The 16,216-nt window shown below is 44.1% G+C and overlaps 1 protein-coding gene and 1 long non-coding RNA gene across 5 annotated transcripts in view; one reads left to right on the plus strand and one right to left on the minus strand.

Moving 5' to 3' along the window:
* Positions 1-228: 228 nt before the first annotated feature.
* LOC118366400 (sodium-coupled neutral amino acid transporter 4) overlaps positions 229-16,216 on the minus strand; it is a 31,410-nt gene continuing 15,422 nt past the window's right edge. For all 4 annotated transcript variants that reach the window (XM_035749038.2, XM_035749039.2, XM_035749041.2 and 1 more), the window contains exons 5-16: positions 14,919-14,992; positions 14,694-14,786; positions 14,531-14,612; positions 14,289-14,371; positions 14,070-14,128; positions 12,678-12,929; positions 12,333-12,412; positions 12,122-12,222; positions 11,748-11,872; positions 4,708-4,852; positions 4,376-4,473; positions 229-4,019 (exon numbers count right to left, since the gene is read on the minus strand). In XM_035749038.2, coding sequence (XP_035604931.2) covers positions 3,915-4,019; positions 4,376-4,473; positions 4,708-4,852; positions 11,748-11,872; positions 12,122-12,222; positions 12,333-12,412; positions 12,678-12,929; positions 14,070-14,128; positions 14,289-14,371; positions 14,531-14,612; positions 14,694-14,786; positions 14,919-14,992 — 1,297 coding nt within the window. In that variant the 3' untranslated portion in view covers positions 229-3,914. The remainder of the gene's footprint in view (positions 4,020-4,375; positions 4,474-4,707; positions 4,853-11,747; positions 11,873-12,121; positions 12,223-12,332; positions 12,413-12,677; positions 12,930-14,069; positions 14,129-14,288; positions 14,372-14,530; positions 14,613-14,693; positions 14,787-14,918; positions 14,993-16,216) is intronic.
* LOC127914652 (uncharacterized) lies at positions 12,136-16,166 on the plus strand. The gene is made up of 2 exons (XR_008089241.1): positions 12,136-12,245; positions 14,934-16,166. It is a non-coding gene; the product is annotated as an uncharacterized LOC127914652 (long non-coding RNA).

Genomic DNA, 16,216 nt, shown 5'->3' on the forward strand with positions numbered 1-16,216 from the left:
ATTTTACTTCACTACATTCCTAAAGAGAATTATGTACTTTTTACTCCATCCATTTTCCCTGAAATCCAAAAGTACTCGTTACATTTTGAATGCTTAGCAGGACAGAAAATGGTCCAATTTGCACACTTATCAAGAGAACATCCCTGGTCATCCCTACTGCCTATGATCTGACGGACTCTAGGCACAACTCCTTGTTTTTACCTCATTTCAACAGCAGAGAGATCCAGCCAGGTTTATTTCACATTTTTATTGTTCATGTTACATGACATTGAAACAGCTTCTCTGATACAAAAATCCCCTTTGTTCAGGCAAATATACAATTTGAATGTTAGTTGATCCACAGGAAGCAGACACTGAACGGCAGGACACTGATGCTGACCCAGTGCTTCTTTCAGGCCAGGTTACAGATAAGGCAGATAGTTTTGGGGTAACACATTACTTAAACCCTCTGGCATGAAGCCTACTTTGTCAAACGCATGACACGCAGTTTGCATGCCAGTGTTTGGTCATTTAACGTATATTAAAGTCAGCTGTCGTGACTATAGCATGTCATGCTACGACAGTCTAAAGTATGCTTCATAACAGAGGGCGAGGACATTGTACCTGAGTGATATTGAGGGCATAGCACTGAACCTCCCCCCCAACCCAATTCTTGAGTGTCTGAGACCCCAACATCTGTGGTCTCCGCTCTGGTCCTTCATTGGGAGAGAAAAAAAGGAGAATATCACTGTATGACGGTCTTACATCTGGTGCCGTGCCTGACCCTAAGGTTTGCTCCCTAGATGAAATTAAGTTTGCAATTATTAAGGCAAAGATTGGTTTCAGCATTCTCACACAATAGTAAGGTTTTTGTCAATACACTTCATGAAGTGTATCTTCACATATAGTAACTGAGGCTCAGGAGGAATTTCAGCAAAGACCCAGCAGCCCCTATTGATGCGGACCGCATCTCAAATGTGACTGTAGGGTGGTTCTTACTAAAAGCAAGTGATCTGAACGTCATTGATCTTTTGACAGCGCACCCACCCGCATGACATGAATCAAATACTTCAGCTCAACATAGGCAATATCTACCCAAGTCTCGCAAGACATCAACACTGATATTCTACTTGGACCCTGCAGCCCCTGTAGGACTGAGGCATCAGACAACATTAACAACAAAACCATTCATTAATTCAAGGTCTACGTCCTCCAGATATGTAACTATAAAGAAATGAAAAGGGATAGAGATTTTCTACAAATGTACAAGCTTCCATAAAAGAAAGAAATATCATCATAGAGCAAAATCAAAAACATTGAATACTAAAATAACAGTCAGATTGCAGAAGACTTCTGGTAAAATCCCTTACAACCCCCCACACACATAATTCAGTGAGTACCATATAATAAGATTATTTACAAAGCATATACAAGTTGTCAGAAAAGACCATGTTTGTAATCCAAAACATACACATTACATAGCATTTCATTTGAAATATCAATTTGTTTCATGCATATGTAGATCCACAAAGGATCTGTAAATGTTGTCCATTCTGGCTGGATCCATTCAGAAAAAGCATCCACTTTAACACCTTAGAAAACAGGTATTCTATGCTTCGAATGCAAACTGCTCATGTTTTTTCAGCACGGCACAATTTGCACAACATTTTGAAATTCCTTTATCGTGGTGTTAATTAATTAGGGCATTTTAAGACACGATGGTCTGTTGAAATTATGTAAATTACAGTAACAATAGTCACAATTACAGTAATAAACACATACTGTTTATGTTAACTCTACTATCAGCAGCAATCTGGCATAAACAAATCGCTGGTATAAACATCACCAAATGATAAGCCTGCTAAGTAACAGTGGATGCATTTCATTTCTCTAATCTTTTCCACATTTGACATTATGACCCATATTGAACTTAAAGGGGCAATCAGCAGTTGAAGCAATAACAAAGTGTTGTCCCCGGCTGTTCCGGAAAAAGCTGAAGGTTGAGATACAAGGATGCAAGGACTGACCTTCCATGATATCAAAATGATGGCTTTAACCATGTTTTGAGGCTATATATTGTTTACATTTACGTTGTTTACAAACATTGGAGTAAACTAATCATATATTTTGGGATCTGATGGGGTACGACAGTTAAACTAAGCTCTTGAGGCATTTATAAGTTATATTTTTCAAGAATCAATGGGTACAAATCATTAATTTACAAGTAAAAAAATGTAGCAACTGCAGATTTCCACCTGTAAGATGTGAACTGCAAACACAGATAAAACAATGTATCTTGTGTCCCAGAAACAGCACAGTCTGGAGGTTCAATTCATTGCTTATTTTACCCACAATATTTTTCCCCACAATTGAATTTTGTCACAAGATATCGTTTTACACACTGGGATAGAATAAAAACATTCTCATGGGTTATAGGATCGCTGTGACAAGTCAAATAGCTAAATAACCTGTATGGTATACTGCCAGTAGACCTTCTTTAACTCTCACAAAGGTCTGTTGTTGTTCCTCTTCACTGAAACTAGCATTCACTAGTTGTATTTCATAGCACAGTTCACTTCACATGAAGTTTAGGAAGAGATGGAGTTACAAGTTGAAAATTATCTCAAGCCAACAACATGAGCTCATCTCCTGGTAATGTTCGCTGCAATTGACCCAAGGACTCTGTAGTGTGACACATTGGACAAGAGTGAACAAGAAGGCAAAGAAAGAAACACGTAAACTGTCATTCAGTAGATCAGTAGACGTTTGGCCAAGTACCGGTACATTCAAAACTCGGCAACATTCAAATCTCTGCGACAATAACACAGAATGGAGTCTCTTGTTTGAAGCTCAGTCTACACGGCTGTTTCAGAATGGCTGACAGTGTGTGTTGATCATCGCGTTAAGTGTTGATTGGGAGAATGGACATGGTTGAAAATTTTAACTTGGTGTCTGTCAATGTGTATGATTGCTAACGTCTTATCTCATGATTGCTGTCAAGGGTGTTTGAGAGCAACACACTAGCCACTGAGAAATGTGTGTGTGCACATAAACTGTGGTGATTTGATTGATTGTAAAAGTATAAAATACAATATAAACTACTTTACCAAACCTAATTTACAAATATCCCTCAGAAGAACCTTTTCCAGGCTCTAACTCGGAAAAAGATACTACACCTGTCACATCGACTTTTCTTACTCCACCTAGGTGTACAAAAATACATTTTGACAGTAAGCAAAATAGCTCCAATTAGTGTAGATGGCGTGCTGTATGTGTGTGTGTGTTTTTTGTGTGTCTGGATGTGTTAAAAATACATTAAAACTTGAAACATATGCTAAAAGTGCTCTTTGTTTTTGAACCCTTATCCCACCTCTCTCTCTCTAATCTTCAAGTGTGCAGAGCCCATGGCGCTGAAGCCACGCCTGCAGCCACAACCAGCTCCAATAGTGGCAGCTCTCAGATCAGCTCTCGTTCTCTTGACAGTTTAATGGTTGAGGTCCCCGCTCGTATTTTTCCTCTTCTCAGGGAATATCACAGAGTAGAGATGATGGGCTATCTAGACAACTACGGCAGGGCGCGCAGCAACGTCTTTTCTCCCGTTTCTGACCGTCCTCCTTGATTACTTTGTGTCCTTTCGGCGAGCCCCTGTTGTGGAGGATTCTACAGAACTAAACCATCCAACAACAACAAGAAAGAAAAAGAATAACGAACTTAAAAGAGTCTGTTTCAGTCGTAGAACGTAGAGTCCCATCCAGTAATACTTTGTGGAAAGGGGTGGGGGTTGAGAAAAGCGAAGCGCCCCTTTACAGTACGCTGACGTACTCAGTCTGTAGGTGATGTGTGGGGGCACCCCCCGGGCCCGGTGACCTTACCCCCAAGGCACAGACAGGGGAGGGGGTTTGAGGTGAGAGGGGGTGGAAGTAAGGGGGGTCGTCTTAGTGACCACTGCCGGAGCCGGGAGGGTTGTGGATCCAGTCCATCACGATGAGCGACAGGCTGCTGAACATGAAGATGATGCCCACCACCAGGAAAATGGCCGCCTAAAAGACATAATGAAAAATTATAACGACACTGTGAGAGGAGGTTGTGTGAAGTGTTCATATCTGTACATTCAGTGCAATCATTTTTTGGCAAGAATCTCAGTGGGCCTCTGGGAAACCCTGTTTTGGGGGACTGCTGTAAATCAGGGTTGTTGTGGATGGGGTTCAGTTCTAATAACAGCTATGGTGTGTCTGTGTGGGCATGTTGATGGGTGCTAATTTCCTCAGGGTATGTCATGTGTGTGTCATATGTTGCGTGTGTCAGAGTGGCTGTTCTGTGTGTGAGTCACCGTATGTGATTTTGAGTTGAGTGTTTGTGTGCGTGTGTTTGTGCACCATCATTCCTGCACAATTACCGAGATCTTCTGCACGGAGCGCATCGGCACAGACTTGACCAGGCGTAGATAGAAGGCAGCAGGGAGGATGAAGATGAGCATGGTGGCTGCAGAGGAGCCTGTCAGAGGGGAAACAGGAAGAAGAACACCATCAGTCATTTAGTCTTTTCTGTCTAAACAAATGTCCTCACTTAGACAGAACTAGCCTCAGGAGGTGCGGGCCTTTTTCACTCAACGAAATACCTCCGCATCAAGACATCAATCAGTGTTAGTGCTTGGTGGGAACAAAAGCCTGCACACCCCGTACCTCTCTAGGAATGGATTGGGGACCACTGCTGTGATTGAGGACTCACCGATGAAGCCGAAGATGTCTCTGATGGTGGGGACGAAGATGACCAGCAGGTTGTTGAACAGGAGGATGAAGGCGGCGATGAGCATGTGACGCACCCAGCTGAACTCCCGTTGGCTGAACAGCAGCGTATTGATTGAGGAACGGATCTGCAACACAAACCTCTTTATAATGTCTGATCAACTGCGACATACTGACGATCAGTTGACAATTAGGATACCACTTGTAAAGTGTTTTTTATGTGTTGATTAATACAGCAATTTTGTCTTTATTTCTCTTACACACACACACACACACACACACACACACACACACACACACACACACACACACACACACACACACACACACACACACACACACACACACACACACACACACACACACACACACACACACAAACGCACACACACACAATGTACACACAAACGCACAGATACACAAACAATTACACACACATAGTCAAATTCAAGGGAGAGTAGGTAACAATATTGTCAGTCACGTCTGCAAACTAGTCTCAGCCCACAGGCCAATTCCCACAGTTGGCTGCTGACTGAAGTGTGTCAACTGCAGCATGTGAGAGTCTAAGTAGGCAGCCAGGCAGAGAGGCAGGGAAGGAGGCCACCAGCTAAGAGGCTGAGAGCTGCACAGCTCAAGGCATTGAGTAAAAGACTTCACTGGGTGAGAGGTCATGGGCATCAGGTGAAAAGGAACTACTATAGGCCAGCCGGCCACAGGAGGAAAGGTTGAGGAGGCGGGGCTTAACGCGCCATTCAAAAGGCAGAGGATTAACTCCGGGAGAGCCACCTGCAACGGCACCTTGGTATTGCATCAGCCGATGACCAGAGAAGGCAGGACTGAAGGCAGCAGGATAGGCGTGTTCTTCCCCCACGCAACGCTTGTCGATTAACAATTTCCCTTTTTTCCCTTTACTGATATCCTCTCATTTGTACTTATCACTAATGATACCTTTCCTATGTACACATTTAGAGAGCAGAAAGACGAGACGCTTGGCTGGTTCATGTTTCAATCTAAATACTTGTTTGGTGAGGGTTGAGGGCGCGCTGCTCTCTTAAGTTGTGGATCTAAAGCCAAAATGGCCGACACTGACACCTTGCTGAAAGAATGAAGGAGTGGCAGAGATTTACACCCTTATTTGTTTTAAGGGAGTGGCAGTAACTCTGCAAGGCAAAATTACCCCCCACCCCTATTGATAATAAACAATCCCCTCTCCCAGCAGTCATGGCATAATTGGGCCGGTGAAAACCTGGCGCCTGGGCGTGACATTTCTACCCACCTGTACGCCAAGGCTCTGAACTATTCAGCGCCCAACAGAGATCCTGCGCAGGGCCTTTGGAGTGCACCATGCAATATTTGCCTGCATCTCCCTCCCCCCACCTGCTATGACAGCTCCCACTGGGGTGAGATATGTGGCAAAGCGCCACCGCTGCTAAGGTACCCGGGTCTACCAGGCCAGCCAAAAGCTAGCAACATGGCCCAAAACCAGGGAGCCTCCTGGGCTCCAACCAAGTGAAAGATGCTGCAACCTTTTCAGCTACAGCTAGATATATGGCATAGTATTACTACGCCTTGGTTTGCCCCTGCTTTTTTCATAGGGGTGGAAGACATTAAAAAGGGAAGAGCAAAAAGGTAAATCCAAGATTAAGAGAAACAATCACAACATAAAGTCAGGAATAAGATAGACAGGTTTTAACTTGAGATTTTTGAAATCCTCAATTGACTGACCATCAGAAATAAAACCCATGTTAAATCCCTTTTCCACCACATTTAACAAGCCTATTCAACCACTGTCAAAGACAGGTGACAGGATTCACTTTGTAAAGCCAGTCAAATGATCCTGAAAATATTTTATTACAGCAATAACAAGGGCAGATATATAATTAACTCAGTAACTATAAGCTGTTTTTCCATGAAGTCACTGTGAAAAGACAGCATGCATGGCAGGCTACTTTTGGTCACAGCCAACTAACTGGGCATTGTGCTTGTGCACCGCACCACAGGATTTGCCTTCTCTGACCTGCCCTCTAGTGGAAAACTCAGCAGCAACCTAACAACCCCATCACAAGAATAACACCACTACTAGGCCAATGTAACCATCATAACTGACTGCAACACAAACAGAATCACTTCTTATTACAGAGCCATTAGCAGCAGAAAATACCAAGGTTAATAGATAGAAGGCCCTATTTCCTGCATTTATATTTCTCAGACAAGTGGTCCCACTGCTTTATTTAGAAATATGATCAAGAAAAGGTCAACCACCTTGAGATGAGGCCATAGAATATCACAACATAACAGATCATATCACACACCAACATTCAAAAACAATGTAGTAGGTCAATTAAAATGACTCATGAAAACAGGAATCGTTACACTTAAGAACACTTTAAGTGACTTTTTAAACATCAAAATGAACAGTTGACTTGAGGCAATTTAATTATTTGTGTTCCTGTTGTTGTGGAGCCATGCAACAAAGAGAGCATGGGAACGGGACAAGTCCGCCTACCACATCTAAACACTGTTTCATTAAAACCTGCTGTTTCGTGACCAAGTATCTTTACTGTTGCCTTTAGGTTCTTAACTGTTTGAGCCCACCCTTTCACCTCGCCCCTCCTACACAAGCCCAGCCCTCCTGCTTGTAATAAAGGACATAGTGCTTGAGAGACAAATCAAACGTTAATCTGAGTGCTGAAGGCTTCTCTGCCAAATGAAGGGCAAAGGACTCCCAAGGGAAGATCTCAAATGTCACGTCTCGTGATTCAGAGGGTTGGACACCTGGCAACGTGATGCCAGCATGACTGGTTACTTTCATCTCATCTCTGCTATGTCTCCACAACTTTATCCTCAAGATTGTTCGGTGAACTGAACTCACTGCCCTGTAAATGCTGAGGTGCACGTGATGCTTTGTTGAAGCCTGAGCAGCAGTCAAGGTGGGGAAAATCAATGGTTTGATGTTGCTGCTGGGTTATCTAGGCCTGGACTAATGTGTTTGGAAAAGATGCCATGCATATGCTATGCCCCACAGTTTTTCAGGTGTAACAGACCAGTAGCTGATGGCTACAGAGAACACGGCAGCAGACACATCAACATGATTGTGTCCAAACATGTATTCCACATGCTGTACCTGCTTTATGTTCACATCTCCTCCCTTAGTTCCTGTGCTTGACCACGGCCTACTCAAGGAGCCTTTCTGCTAGGGGAGAGGCTGTACAGACACTCCTGGTGCCCTCTGATTCAGAGGAGTTGGGTTAAATGCGTTAGACACATTTCAGTTGAATGCATTCAGTTGTACAACTGACTAGGTATCGACCCTTTACCTAATGGATGATGTACACTACATGGCCAAAAGTATGTGGACACCCCTACAAATTAGTGGATTCAGGTAATTCAGCCACATCCGTTGCTGATAGGTGTACAAAATCGAGCACATTGCCATGCAATCTCCATAGACAAACATTGGCTGCAGAATGGCTTAACTGAAGAGCTCAGTGACTTTCAATGTGACACCTTCAACGGATGCCACCTTTCCAACAAGTCAGTTCGTCAAATTTCTGCCCTGCTAGAGCTGCCCCGGTCAATTGTAAGTGCTGTTACAACAGCTCAGCCGAGAAGTGGTAGGCCACACAAGCTCACAAAATGTGACCACCGAATGCTGAAGCGCGTAGCGCATAAAAATCGTCTGTCCTCGGTTGCAACACTCAATACCGAATTCCAAATTGCCTCTGGAAGCAACTTCAGCACATGAACTGTACGTTGGGAGCTTCATGAAATGGGTTTCCATGGCCGAGCAGCTGCACACAAGCCTAAGACCATCACGCACAATGCCAAGGGTTAACTGGAGTGGTGTAAAGCTTGCCGCCATTGGACTCTGGAGCCGTGGAAATGTGTTCTCTGTGATGAATCAGGCTTCCCCATTTGGCAGTCTTTTGGACAAATCTGGGAAATCATAATTCTACAGCATACAATGACATTCTAGACGATTCTGTGCTTCCAACTTTGTTGCAACAGTTTGGGGAAGGCCCTTTCCTGTTTCAGCATGACAATGCTCCCATGCACAAAGAGAGGTCCATACAAAGCGAGGTTTGTTGAGATTGGTGTGGAAGAACTTGACTGGTCTGCAGACCGTCCTGACCTCAACCCCATCAAACACCTTTGGGATGAATTGGAACGCCGACTGCAAGTCAGGCCTAATCGCCCAACATCAGTGCCCAACATCACCAATGCTCTCATGGCTGAATTAAAGCAAGTCCCAGCAGCAATGTTCCAACATCTAGCGGAAAGCCTTCCCAGCAGAGCAGAGGCTGTTACAGCAGCAAAGGGGGGACCAACACATTATTAATGGCCATGATTTTGGAATGAGATGTTCGACGAGAAGGTGCCACATACTTTTGGCCATGAAGTGTATGTGACGCAGCTGAGAGTAATGTCGAGACAAAGGGGTTTGGTTCAGTTAGTCATCCTGATAAGCCTCTCCCAGATAGGCAATGCTGGCTACCTGACAACAGCAGAAGCATGGCACTAGTTAAAACCTGTTAAAGAACGTGATGATTATGTCGATGGGGAGGGAGAAATAACTTGTCTTATTGGTCACCATCTCCAATTTGTTCCATCCAACATGATTTTATTCCAAGTACGATAGAAGCCGAGACAATAAATAACTTCTAATGTTTGTAGTAACCATCTGGATACAATCTACGCTCAATGGGGAGAGTTTGTGCTGCAAGCATGCAACACAACAACACTGGGAACAGTGTCCTTCGCTTCCGCTTGCCACAGTAAGGAAAGGGTAGCTAGATAGCGTAGCCAATAACAGACCCTGGTGACAGCTGAAGCATATTTATTGTAGTTTTCACCAAAAATGTACAACTCCTGCATTAACGTCTAACGTTACATTCAAAAACATATATATACTCAGATAAAAACAAAATGATTTCAACTTCGGCAGACAAGTTTCAAATTCTCGCTGAAGTTTCTAGCCACAAGCATAAACTAGGTAGCTGGGAAGGGCTCATTGGGACTGAGTGAACCCAATCCATTCGTCTCTATTCGACTCTCAGTGCGCAAGAAACGTAATTAATTTGGGCACTAGGCGTGTCCATATAGCCTCCCTTCTGACACTGCATTTTGGTGTCGGCTGCAGTAGTCAGTGAGTGCATTGTTTCTCCCTCCCTCCTTCTGTCTTTCTCTCTCCCTCCCTCTCTCTAAGGGGGAGGTCACAGTGAGGGTTTTTCCACTGTCTGCTCAGGGCTTATCTCCTGTAAACTTCCACTGGGACTGTGAGATTCACTCGCACATTTCCATGACCAAAGAAGCGTTCACACCTACAGTGAGAGAGCTGATGAGTGTGAGTTTCTGTGTGTGTGTATGGGAGAGATAGTGTGTGCGTGTAAGAGTGTGGGAGTATCAGTATAGCCCATAGACAAGTTGTGTGTGTGTACCACTGCAGCCCACAGACAAAACGGATACTCCCCCCACCTCTCTTTCTCTCTCCAAGCAGGGCTGACCTGAGCCATGGGGCTGACAGTTCTCCCCTGCCCTCTGCTGGTGGCTCAGTGTAACAACATGACCAACACATACTCCATTAACCCTTCCACCCTAAAACTGTCTCTCCCATCACTCCTGCAAGCTACAGTGACTGTAGGTAAACAGTGGAATTTTGGTGCCGTTCCCCTGTATAGCACTTTGATTGCTTGGAGAAAAAAACATTCCATAAATCTAATCTATTATTACCATCTTAATGTTCCTTGGGTCAACAAAGTCCTTTGAGAGGATCCATTCTAACGGGCACTGCTAAGTGCGAATGCATGGTTCATTGTAGGCTACAAAGGAGGTCCATGACACTTCTGATACCCTCAGCCCTTTATGGGCTCCTGTGCCAGGCTAGGGCCAAGACAAATATAGCCCACAGCCATATAGGGGGGTCAGGTACGCCATGCAAGGCCAACGCTCTCATTCAGTGACTCACACACCAGACAGGCAGGCAGGCAGGAAGGCAGGCCGCATGAACAGGATATTACATAATAACCAGTGGAACAGAAACACAGTATCAGACCTGAACTGACGCTACAAACTAAGGCTAAACTGTACAAACCAAGGCTAAACTGCAGCTTACACTTGAACAAAATAAGGATGGTAGCAAATGACTTTAAGGTATTTATTTGCAAGCGCAGCATCTGGTGACAATGTGCAACTTAGAGCAGAGGGGGAAATGAGAGACAGGGGAGTTGTGAACATTACACTGTATTCCTTGGCAGCCAGGCTAAAGAGCTTATGACGAACAAGACGTCTATTGTTCCACTGCTTTTTCACATTGACATTTTAGTCATTTATCAGACGCTGTTATACAGAGAGACTTAAGTGAATACATTTCCGTGCTTTCACATGCTGTGTCTATTGATGTGTGTCCATCTATGTGTCTCCCAGAAGGAAGAGACTGAATATGTCTGGCATCATGTGGGGAGCAGTGTAGGGGTGTAATTGTTTCAAAGCTGTGTATGCATGTGCGTGTAAAGTTGTTTTTATGCTTGTATTTGTGTGTCTAAAGTATGATTGAAAATATGATTGGAGGAGGGACAGAGTGCTCTTGTAAGGAAGCTTACGACAGACAAACAGAGCTTTGAAAACCTGGGCTGGTTCTCATTTGGGACCTGGGGAGTTGGATTGACGGGATTGCTGAAAGTCAAATAATGAGTCAGCTAACATCACATCAGAATAGTATGTGCTTTACCAAGTTCAGCAAGAAAACCAGCCGTGTCAACACACCCACTCACTCAGCCAATACAGAAGGAGACCCTCATGTTGGTATTAAAATATATAATGGATGTTTAGCTCATTTGGATAAAATGACCTAGGTGTTGAGCAGTGTGTGAATGTGTCTGCATTAATTGTAGGTGTGAGAATATGTGCATATGTTTTGTGTATGTGGGTGTGTGTGTGTCTGTGTGCATGCATGCGTGTGTGAGTGTGGATGTGTGTGTGCCTGCGTGCATGCGTGCGTTTGAGCAGATGCCTCGTTGTACTTACAGGGAACAGGACAATGGGGACAGTCAGGGTGACAGCGGTCAGGACAGCCAGACGGACCAGCAGGAGCATGGTGTCAAACTTATACACCTTGGTGAAGGTGTGGAGCAACTCCGCCTCCACGTTTCCTGTGTTTGGGAGAGAGAAGCAATACGAGCTGTCAGAGACATACCAAGAGAGAGATATGGTAAACAAACACACAATGGTTATAGTAGCTTACTAGTGTATTTTAATACATACTACTGTCTCTTTTTCAAACATTTCACTTATAAAACACATATAAACACTTATAAAACATTAACACATAACGGCAATAAAATCAGAAACAAAGTAATACAATTGCTGTAAATGTATCTTATTGTGCGTGTGTATCTTACCATAGAAAGTGAGGTATCCGAACAGAGCTGAGAACATGTACATGACCAGCATGGCCAGGATGGACAGGTTGGACACGTTCTGCATCTTTCTCCGGGAGCGACTGGGGAAGACGCAAGTTGAGATGTGAGTTGTATGGAGAAAATGTCCCGCAGCAATTTATATGAGCGTCTATGCAAACGTGTCTTTTGTAATTCAATTGGATGCACTTACTCTTTGAGTTCACTGTAGATGGGTAGAATTTCAGGGTGGCACACAAAGGAGAAGGCCAGGATGGGAACAGTGTAAGCAGTCTGAAATGACAGGAGAAGAGATTCTGGATGAAACACAGGCCCAGATACACACTCACAGCAGCTAACTATGTTTGGTTTGATTTCATGTACGTTAAGAATTGCGTTCTTCTAAACCTTGATTAATTCCGTTTTTGGGAATGTTTTTCAGAGGATATTGTTTCCAAAACACAGAATTATGACATGAAGCATCCCGACTCACCACATATACACACACGTATGCACACACCCCACCCACATACAGTAGCTCCACTCCTCACCAACTCACCTGAGAGTTGAACACAAAGTACTTGGGCGTGCACATCTCCTCCACGTCGTCGGGGTGTGGTTCGAAGCGGACCCCTGAGGTGTGGTGGTCATCCAGGTAGGAGGCGGGGGACATGTCAGCTCTGGAGAAGTCCATGAGGACGGTGCCGTTGTGCAGGGCGTGGGGCCCCAGGGCTGTTCCATTCATACTGTGGTTGGTATGATGGTACATGAAGGGCATCGGGCAGGGGAGGTTGTACTTCTTATAGATCAGCTGAGGGGTAAAGAGGAGACAGAGGGGTGAGATGGGGACAGAGAGGTGAGATGGGGACAGGGGTAAAGAGGGGGGAGAGGAGTGAGATGGGACAGAGGGGTAAAGAGGGGGGAGAGGAGTGAGATGGGGACAAAGGGGTGAGATGGGGACAATTAGCAAACATAGAAATGCATTATATTACATAGGCAGCATTCCATTATATTGCAGAGCAATGAGTTCCTTCCATCCTGTAATCTTTCATTCTGTCTTCATGGAAACAGACGCTGAACGCTAAACTATGTAATTTCAGGGTTACTAACTACATAGGATGTCTCTCTGATAGCTACTATGGTATAAAACCTGTGTAAAGCTGAGTGTGGCCACACACACAGATTTATTTCATTAATGATGATACAGACTGTATCAGGGTTTACTATGATTTTTTAAAATGTATTTTACCTTTATTTAACTAGGCAAGTCAGTTAAGAACAAATTCTTATTTTCAATGACGGCCTAGGAACAGTGGGTTAACTGCCTGTTCAGGGGCAGAACGACAGATTTGTGCCTTGTCAGCTCTGGGGTTTGAACTTGCAACCTTCCGATTACTAGTCCAATGCTAGGCTACCCTACAGCACTAGCGAGCAAGTGGGCCAAAGTAGAGTTTAAGATATCAAAAGAAGGCTATTGATAAACTCATCTCTAATCTCATGTACGGTAACTAACCAGCTGAACACCACACCAGGCATATTCTAAATGTTACTAGGAACTACCGTGGCATGCAAATCACCCACATTGCCTGTGAGAGCAAAGCCAGCATTGGCATAATACCCTACAAACTGTCAGGATGACATTTAAGGAGGATAAAGTAGGTATGTTCAAGGCGCCGTGTGCCAAGAATACAAAAGCAATGTAGGCGAAATGTACTATTTTGGCAACAAGTATGTTCTGTCTGCATTGAAACATGACTGGACAGAAAAAGAATGTCAGAGTTGATAAAAAGCTGTAGTTGCTGGCATATTGACAGAAGGTGAAATGTAACCGTCTTAGCTCACATCTGATGCTACTTTATATAATATCAACACCATCATCCGTCATTGTTCAGTCATTGAGAGGGCTAAAAATGCTAAACTAGCGGAGCAAGAGGAGGCAGGTTAAACTTACCACTCCCAGGAAAAACACCATGCAGGATAGGGAGAATCCACTGGTGTAGCCAAGGTAGCCTAGACACAAGAGAGAGAATTAGAGAGAAACTCATGTACTATCAAGCAAATACTCACACACATTATGTAAACAAAATATACAAAGACTCACTATGAAACACACTCGCAACCGCACACACCCTCACGCACTCACACATACACCCATACACACACCACTTACCCAGGTTTTTGAGTATGCAGAGAGGCAGGATGATACCGATAGACACAAACACAACCAGGTAGTTTCCGTTCATGTACCATTCACTGTAAACAACGCAGAGAACAGGTCTCACACACAGAGCATCAATCCATCCATCTATCTATCAATACACCAACCAAACTGTGTAGTGTGTTGTGCCACCTGTGCCAAATGAACTACATAGATTTTATGAAATAGTTAACCAATGACAGACAGACACCTACCCAGAGCTCTGCTCCAGTCCCATGAAGGCACGGATCACTTCTGGCAGCTCATACTTTACAATGAAGAGGTAGCTGGACATGGCTGTGTGCAAACAAACACAAATGTACATTTCAATATAGAATCATAACACAACAATGAACGCAACATTAGCTGTTCACTTACCACCAATATTTTGAAGGGTTATCGATCCAAATGCAGCCATTTTCCCCGGCCAGCCAAAAGCTCGCTCTCCCAACTTTTCATAGATGAGAGAGCCTGTTAGAACAACGACAATGTGCTGATGAGTGATATTCAAAGATACAGAGGGGGAAAAGCAGAAAGGCGAGGACAGACAGACAGAGGCTGACGAAAGACAGACATGCCCATGAGTTAAAAAATGACACCTACCTCCTTCTTTTGCAGTCATTAGCAGCAAGTGAACGGAGTACAACGACAAGATGGCCACACCCAAGAGAAGGACTCTACGTTGGGATAGAAACCAGTCAGACATTAGCATTGGGCTATACCATACGGAAATCGTACACAAATCACAATGAACAACACTTGGAGGGGAATCAACCGGGTTACAAAACACCCTACATAATAACTTTCACTAGTTTCTCCCCCCTAGTCACTCTCACTCTGTTTTCACCATTACCTATTTAGGGAGGTAAACTTAGCTTTAGAACTGCAGTCGTATTTAACTTGAGGGGGGGAGGGGTCCGGATGCTTTCTCTGGCGTGCATTTATTGCCTATTTGAGAAGACCATGTTCCAATGCCTAAAGCACATGTCAAAGACACTATCATGCCATGTCAATATATGTGCCAGCTCAGACCAAATAGTGGTAGATTAATGCGTGTCAGTGCTTAGAGACCAGACTAAACTCTGAGCTATTATATAAGTCAATAAAGTAACTTTAGAGTTATTCCGGGAGGGGATGTATGGGTTTCCCGCTTCGGCTGAACATGATCAGCCTTAAATCCTTACACTTAGAGGTCACAAGGGGCCTTCGTCATCAAGGAGCCTCTAACCCAATCATCCAGCATCCAATGGGCTCCAACGTATTAAACTAACTGTTTAATGACATATGTTGTTTTTGAATTGAGAGTTGCACCTCTACCCCTCACTGTACTATTGTTGGCCAGAGACAGGCAAGCAGGTGAATGACTGTATCAAATGGGTGTTATGTGATACCACCTTACAGAATGTCAGGGAGTCCCAGAATAGATGGTGGGGAAGTAAGATGTCGCAACTGATGAGGGGGACTGATGTTAGGGGACTCCCTGTTAAACTCTTTATAATCATCACGTAAGTAGGTTCCTACTCTACTTCCTTGTCTCCTGTCCTTTAATCACTTTCATGGATATATTTTTGTTTAGTGAAAGTACTCAGTCACCAAATTCTTTCTTGGTAAAGCCCAGCCATATACAGTAGAAACAGGACTGAAATAAAGCATCACCATCCTGTTTTGGACATTTGTGAAACCTGGTTATAGGGACTAATTGAACAGACTCTTATGGACCTTAAACACAATCCAGGGAAGCTGGCAATGGATTGTGTGATGGGGTTCCGAGGCGGGGCTGTGACATGGTTGTTCACGCCACCTTTGCATAAATGCTGGGGATGGCATGTCATAAAAAGGTCCTGACTTCGAGCCAGAGTTAGTGTCTGTGTCTGCCTATTCTCGAATACATACCCCACCAC

Source organism: Oncorhynchus keta, chromosome 33 (assembly GCF_023373465.1).
Source record: "Oncorhynchus keta strain PuntledgeMale-10-30-2019 chromosome 33, Oket_V2, whole genome shotgun sequence".
Classification (NCBI taxonomy): domain Eukaryota; kingdom Metazoa; phylum Chordata; class Actinopteri; order Salmoniformes; family Salmonidae; genus Oncorhynchus; species Oncorhynchus keta.